The sequence below is a fragment of the Berghia stephanieae genome, unplaced genomic scaffold (assembly GCF_034508935.2).
Source record: "Berghia stephanieae isolate SIO BIC M18660-M18661 unplaced genomic scaffold, UCSD_Bste_1.3 scaffold3503, whole genome shotgun sequence".
Classification (NCBI taxonomy): domain Eukaryota; kingdom Metazoa; phylum Mollusca; class Gastropoda; order Nudibranchia; family Aeolidiidae; genus Berghia; species Berghia stephanieae.
This window is the reverse complement of record NW_027624738.1, coordinates 1-7,862: the sequence shown is the minus strand read 5'-3', so window position 1 is coordinate 7,862 and position 7,862 is coordinate 1. Positions and strand designations below refer to the sequence as shown.

The following is a 7,862-nucleotide window of genomic DNA, read 5'->3' as shown; positions in this document are numbered from 1 at the left end:
CCACATATCCTTTGTCTTTTCACTTTGTAAATATCCCTCCCATAATCCATGGCCCCAAAGATCAGGTATTGTGGCACTGATCTTTGGGGATGAAAAAAAAAAAATAAAAAAAAAAAAGAAAACAGAAACGATTCCCGGGATGAAATTACCTCTCAAGAAAGGGGGACAGAGACTACAGTGGCTACTAAGCTGGATAAATCTTTATTGGAGAATTATGGAGCATTACAAAAATTGACAAAGAAAAATTGATCCTCGATTTTTTTTAAATGTGTGGGTTAAATTGCTATAAAAATTTACCCCTAACAACAAACTGGAATAGGGTTTTTTTTAAAAACAAATACTTTATTGAATTTTTTAAGCGTAATGATATATCAAATTATTTGTATTTTTAGAAAAGTGAACCTTTTAATTCTGTTCCCATTACGTCTACTTGGTTGAATTGCTAAGAAACTATTCTTTGTTTTGAACTACTGCCCCCCTTTTTCCGGGGCTTCGTGTGCAGTACATTTCATCCTATCTATCTTTTTGGATGAATAAAACTTTTTTTTTATCACCGCTGATATGACTAAAAGTGTCACAAAAACTGTAAAAAACCCCCAAAGAAAAGCAAAAATTGTAAAATTTTGAGAGAAGATGGGGGATGGGGAAAAAAAAAAGAAAAGGATCAAAACCGATCCTTTGAAAATTGGTGGTTTATTTTTGTATTAGGAGTCCGTCCTTTAAAGAAACTTCCAATCCACATCCACCACACGAAATTTGGGTTAAGATATCTCTCCAAACCAATTATTCCATAAAGCCCCGGCTGTCCTTTGTAAAAATGATATTGTAATTTCCTTTAGAGAAATGATTGTCTGACATTTCAAAACAAACTGTGCTTTCCGATTAACATGTTAGGTTATTGAAGTCAGATGAGGCGTTTGTTTGATATAAATAACCCTTTTTTTCCCAAATTTACTTACAACAGCATGCCTTATTGAGAATGCAGTGGGACCGCACTCTAATACACAACATCCTACAATGGGCTACCAGTATGTAGAGACAGGTAGGGTACTTCCACCCGAAGACTTCCGCGTCTCAACATGTTCCATGTGTTTTGTCTACCTCTTCCGACGTTTCCTCTCTTCAAAAAGTTTTTTATAAAAAGGAACCGCGGTCTTAGTAAAAGCGTTTTTCCCAAAGAGTGGAGGGGACGCCAAACGTGAAAACCCTCGATTCATCACCTTATATTGTTACAACAGAGTCTGGGGCAACAAAGAAGAACTCAAATCTCAGGTCAAGCAGAAATTCTAAAAAAAAGGGAATCATATTATGCAGTCAAACTAAAAGGGAGTCATTTGTAATTTTTAAGGCCTAATGTCAGGAAGGAGAAGAGTATTAAGGTATGCTCATTTTCTGATTTTTACTCTCACTATTAGACAATTAGAGTGTTCCTGATAGTTCATAGATTACGATAATTGATCAGATGCCTTGGATGAGAGTGTAGCAATTTTCCTTGTAACCCAATACTTTACTTTCACAAACCAAATTTGTTACGCCTTCGAACAATTTAGATCTACCTACCATAATATGACCGCAAACAAAAACTTTTTTTTTCATTTTTATACGTGGTTTTGCTATCGCTAAACAGAACACGTCTATGAGAGAGAGGAAGAGAGAGAGAGAGGAGAGAGAGAGAGAGGAGAGATAGAGAGAGAGAGAGAGAGAGAGAGAGAGAGAGGGGGGGAGGGGGGAAACGTAAAATTTCTCATCGAGAGAGTTAAATTGTTGATATTTGAAAGAAGGGAAGATCTATATATAGATCTTTTTTTTTCGAAATTCAATTAATTGAACCCTCCCTCTTCTCTAGTATGATTAAAAGGGGACTATTTGTAGCGCAAAGCATCAGCCTCGCTGCATGGATAAGACTGAAATTTGTTAAAGCATCCATTTTCACAACATGCATTGACCTTTCTCAAGTATTTCACAAACAGAAGGTCACGAGTCTGAATTTAAGAGATAGTAGTGATGCCCTTTTTGCTCTAAGGGGACGACCAGAGTGTTGTTATTACTGTTGCTTTCTCATTTCTGTATAACAATCACTATCGGACAAAGAACCTTTTTCGACTAGGCCAAAGAACCTTTTTCGACTAGGCCAAAGAACCTTTTTCGGCTAGGCCAAATGTACACACAAGAGACGAAGATGGAGAAATAAATATATTAACTGCCGCACTCCGGAAAAACTTGTATTTAAAAATGTGACCAGAAATCTCGTCCTTTAAATATCGATCGATTTAAATGACCCCCATATTGGCAAAAACTGTCAAATCGAAGTCCTAGGTTTGAGAGTATTTGCCAAGATGAGGATCATTTAAATGGATCGATATTTGAAGGACGGGTTTACTGGTCAAACTGTTTAATTCGTGCTTTTTTTCAGAGTACGCAGTTAACTGGTTAATATTTCATAAATTTCAGGAGATTTGTCGCTCATTGACATCCTCTCAATGCCGCAGATGGCAGCAGTGTTGTCGTGCTGCCAACGAGTGCTGTGATCGTCAAATGAAACTGACCAAGACCCATTCACAAGACAATAAGCTTGAAACTAGATCCTTTGTCTTTGCTGAAGATGACTCTGTCCTAAGCAGCAAAGATAATGATGTAGACCATGATGATTACAGCCAACAGACCAATAGCAACTCGTGCCCAATGACATGGGATGGGTACTCTTGTATTCCAGACACCCAGGCAGGCGTGTCTGCATATGTGGACTGTCCGTCATTCATATCTTTGTACAAACTGTCTTCATCAGGTGAGCAATTTAAAAGTATGCGATTTAATGTGATACACATGGATAGTCGTGGTTGTTTAATCGATTAATGATTTTTTGATTATTTGAGTTTTCTATCGCGTTAACCGTTTTTAAGACAACCCATCCGTATTTCGATCATTATTGAAAGATAATTTTAATTATCGCTTACTCAGATCATAAGAGATATGAATTTATTACACATATGTCCCTGCCCTATGTTGGAATCTAAATTAACGTTGATCATGATATTTTCCAACTCTCCGACACCTGCTTCAGCCAGTGCCATACGCCAGTGTCTCCCAAACGCTACCTGGTGGAAGAGTCCTGAAAGCCGTCTTGAATGGACTGACTATTCTGGATGTCTTCCCGTTGACTTTGAGGTAATCCAATATACAATGATATATTATTGTCGGTATGAGATTTATTATTCAAACATTCTGAACCTGTTGAGAAAAAAAACTCAGTCGATAGACTCATTTCATAGTTTTGAAAGTAAAAAAAAAATATAACAAATAACAATTCCGTTTATTCAAACCCAAGAAATTATTTCCTTAGGGTCTCCCGATTTATCATCACGTTTAATTGATATTTAAAAGATATCAGATATTATTAAATGCATGTGGTATACATTATATTTTTTAACGGAATTACAAATTATAAATTACAATAAATAATAAAATAAATGACAAATAACGGAGTGACATTGACAAATTACAATCCTTACAGTTTTTTTTGTTTCATGGGGTTTTGACTCCAAATACTAGCTTTTCCCCCCACCACAATGATATCAAGCATTCACCTTCACAATTATAATATAGAATATAATATAGATAGTAAATTGTTGTTTTTTCTCTGATTTCTAAGCGATAATATCCGGGATTTTATTTATTTCATTCCTTTTTTTCAGAACTCATATTGCCACTGCAATTTGTATTTTGAGACTATGTTCACAAATTTCAGTCCATGGACTTGCATGGACCTTTTGATTTTAATGGCCTGATTTAGTCTCTCTATCTTTTTATTTCATGCCAACACAATTACTTGCACAGTCTATGAAGGTAGCCCAGATTCTGGCCATCGTGTGTAACTGCATCAGCATCGCCTGCGTCGTGCCTTCTCTTCTTGTCTTCTTAATGTTACGGTAATAATATGATCAGAAATTTATTATTTATGCTACCATTGACTTGTAGTATATGTTACATGATTATGTAGAATTAAATGTATCTATGTATTATTCAGACAGACAATAAGGAAGATGTGTAACGATTTTTTATCCTTTACACATCCATCACACATCCATTTTTTTCCATTGTAGCTTTAATAATATGAAAATATTACTTCGAGAATCTAACTAAAATCATACAACTTTCTCTATGCAATGTGCAGTTTTATTTACATTCTCGAGAACAAAGCACTGTATTTTCTTATTTATCCAAGACAGGGAAGACAGATCCAGTGTAAACATACGATTAAATTTTGCAACTAAAGCATTAGAGAAATGGAGGACTGAATACACAGGATAGCCACTTTTTAATATATAGTCTATAATATTTATGATAGCTCAATGAAGAATACAATTAGCCAAAGACCCAGAGACGACGCAGACATCTAGTTTATTCCTTATGTTCGCCATTCAATTTGAATTTTCTTGTTAATGGTCTACGAATGAATTTGATCCAACAAACATTTAATTTGCCAATGAGTGTTATGTTTGCCTTGGACGAAATCTTGATGCAAAATGAGAAGCAATTAAAAAAAAAAGTCTGTTATGTTTTTTATCCACCTTTTCATGACGCCATGCTAAAATATATATATATATATATATATATATATATATATATATATATATATATATATATATATATATATATATATATATATATATATATATATATATATACCTCTAATCAGGATATCACCATTTTCCAAACTGGTTGTTGAGGATGGATTTTTTCTTTCTTTAAATGTACACTTTAGGGGCTAATTCCACTATTTATAAATTTATTTTCACTTCTCACAGCCCGTTACGGCGACAGCCACGTATACAACTCCACATCTCCTTGTTCGTTGCTATGTTGTTGTCCGCAATATTTGGGTTGCTATGGGAACGCCTAGTCATGTATGACATGCTGGTGACGACGTTATTACACAGTTTTGTGCACACTCATCCTGTAAGTAATTTTCTTTGTGATTTCATTATCAATAGAAATTTGTTTCATGATACATGTATCTCTTAGGAGTATAAAAGAGGCATTTTGTGATTTAGAGTGCTGTTATAAAGTTCTAAATCCGCTTTTGACGTGAGTCTCAGTGTTCTGTCTTACTTAGTTTAAATTACAATAACATTAAGCAAGACCCTGGAGAGAAATCCTCAAAAGGAAAATTATTATGAAGCCAATGCTCATAAAAGGTGTCATTTAATAAAAATTGTAAATTGGATATTAGCCGATCATATTATTAGCACTTGGGGAGGGTAAACTGGATGTGTGCTTACAGTGTCATTCTGTTGCGTGGAGTAAAGTTAACCTGAGCTAACTATGTTACCCTTGTGTGTTGAATAAATGAGTTCTGTCAAATAGTCCATTTTGGTGATCGGTGTCTTAAAGTTATCACCTGGTGTGAATGTAACCTAATAACATTTTGTTAAAATATAATCAATGTCACGCAGATCATTTAAAATAAGTGTATAAGATCGCCTCCTTTTCTTCTGTTCTTGGATGATGGTAATTTTAGTTATGACATATCATTAAAATCTAATAAATATTGAATTGTTCGTCTTTGGACGTTTTCCAAAACTGCTAATTGTCATTTGAAAAGAGAATGCCAAATGCGATTCCAACATTGGTCTTACTACAGATTTATAGATATACCTAGTGTATGGAAAATTTCTCTATTCCTGTTTTCAAAACTTCTAATATAATGCCTAAAGTCTTGATACGTTTGTTAATTATTGTATTAATATGATCGTAAAAATTAAGAGCGCGGTCAAAGATCAATTCTTTTCATTCGCATCAGTATATCTAGTAGATATACAAAGGATTGGTTTTACCAGCACGCAGGATTTCACACTTTGATTTGCTGAATTGTAATAGCCCTTTCTCAGACCAATGCAAGAGTGAATAAATATCAATTTGTAAAATGTTCTAATTTAAATAAAGACGATGAGTAATTTTTTGTATCATCAGAACATATTTTACACGTTGAGTTGATAGCTTCAGGTAAATCATTTATATATAAAATAAACATAAGGGGCCCCAAGTCAGTGAATTGAGGAATGCGGCTATTAACAACAGGTCTAAAGTGTGAATTTCATTTCCTACAATAACTCTCTTGCTTCTATTTATTGTAATGAATATTTTAAATAAATAATTTATTCCCTTTCTCGTATGTCAACTGAATAAATAAATATGAATTAAACAAAATTATAGCATAACATAATATGAAAAGATAAAAAGATAAAAAGAAAATCACATAAACAATTAAATAAATAAATAAAACAAAAAATAAAAGTATTTTGGATATAAATTAAGTCTGAGAACATGTATCACTCCGTCTCCTCAGAATTCATGTCGCTTCCTTAACATGGCAGCCAGATTATCGGACACATTTACTTTCTTCTGGATGTTCTGTCAGGGTTTCCATTTACAATGGCTGATGATTCGCTCTTTCAAACCCTTCCACGCTCTGTCAGCTTTCTCTCTCATCGGATGGGGTAAAGACGACCACCTCAAACAATAACACTGTCACCAACACCATCATCATCATCATCATCATCATCATCATCATCATCATCATCATCATCATCATCATCATCATCATCACCACCACCACCACCACCCCACCACCACCACCACCATCATCATCATCATCATCATCATCATCATTATCTTCATCATCATCATCATCATCACCATCACAACCATCATCACCACCACAGCCACCACCATCACCACGAAGACGACGACGACCACCACCACCACATCATTATCATCATCATCATCATCATCATCATCATCATCATCATCATCATCATCATCACTACACATGCCTCTACAAGTGTTTTCTTTTTCTTCCCCCCCCCCCCCCCCCCCCCCCTCCTTTCTTTTCATTCAGGTGTTCCAAGTCTCCTTATCATAACTTACATCATTGTCAGATTGGTCTACTATGATGCAGAGTAAGTAGACGGTCTCGTCTTTTCAACGTGAAATATCGGAAAAAGTGTTCAATGCAAAAACGCGTTCTCTTTATGAAGAATATATAATAAGCATCAGAGCATGAGATATAACGGTATCAGAGAGTCTGATGAATGACGATTTTTTTTGTCTCTTGTATTTTTCTTTTTGCGTTGTCCAGTAGGTACTGTATCATAAAACATATCCAATTGTTTTGTTTTTTTTTAAATCAAGCTTACAGTTTAATGTCAAGAATGGATTATATTTCAATAAAATTAAATACAATGAATGTTGTATAACGTACAGTAGAATCTTGATAAAGCCAACACCGCCCGAACCAGAAAGATTGGTTGGTGACTGTTGATGTTATCCATTATCAATTCACGGATTGTGAATTTAAGCAGAGTTGACTTTAAGAGTTTTGGATTTATGCGGAGTCGCCGGGAAAGAACTATTTTCATTCGATATTGTACCCACCATCATTTAATGAGGGCGGATTGGTAAACAACGTTGTCTGTGTAACTTGGTACATCCTTTGTTGATTTTTCTGTGTGGTCCAACATGAAGTGTAAGCCACTATAACCTCTGACCCGTGACACAGCAACATACAGTTGTCCGTGTGTGAAAACAGGTTGTGGTAAGAAAATCAACTGCGAAAATAAACCTGAAGTAGCAGACGTGAGCATAGTTGAAAGACGATCCTGGGGAGGCTTTCCGAAAATCCTACAAAGGGAAACAACTCAAATAGTATTCCCTCAACTAACCCCAAGAAAGAAATAAAACCTAGTACCTTTAACTAACCCTAATAGTAATAGGAAAAACAAACACCCTAGCACCTGTGCTAAGACGTACGGCTAACCCTAATAAAAAAAAAATCCTCCGATCTCGAGCTAACCCTAATAGAA

General features: G+C 35.1%; 1 protein-coding gene across 1 annotated transcript; it reads left to right on the top strand.

Annotated features, from left to right (window-relative positions):
* Nucleotides 1–964: 964 nt before the first annotated feature.
* LOC144961669 (calcitonin receptor-like) lies at nucleotides 965–6,523 on the top strand (the record flags this gene model as incomplete). Its single annotated transcript, XM_078894770.1, has 6 exons — nucleotides 965–1,047; nucleotides 2,452–2,785; nucleotides 3,062–3,165; nucleotides 3,835–3,926; nucleotides 4,806–4,956; nucleotides 6,347–6,523. Coding segments are annotated over 6 exons (941 nt in total), but the record flags the coding sequence as incomplete, so codon positions are not given.
* Nucleotides 6,524–7,862: the final 1,339 nt, after the last annotated feature.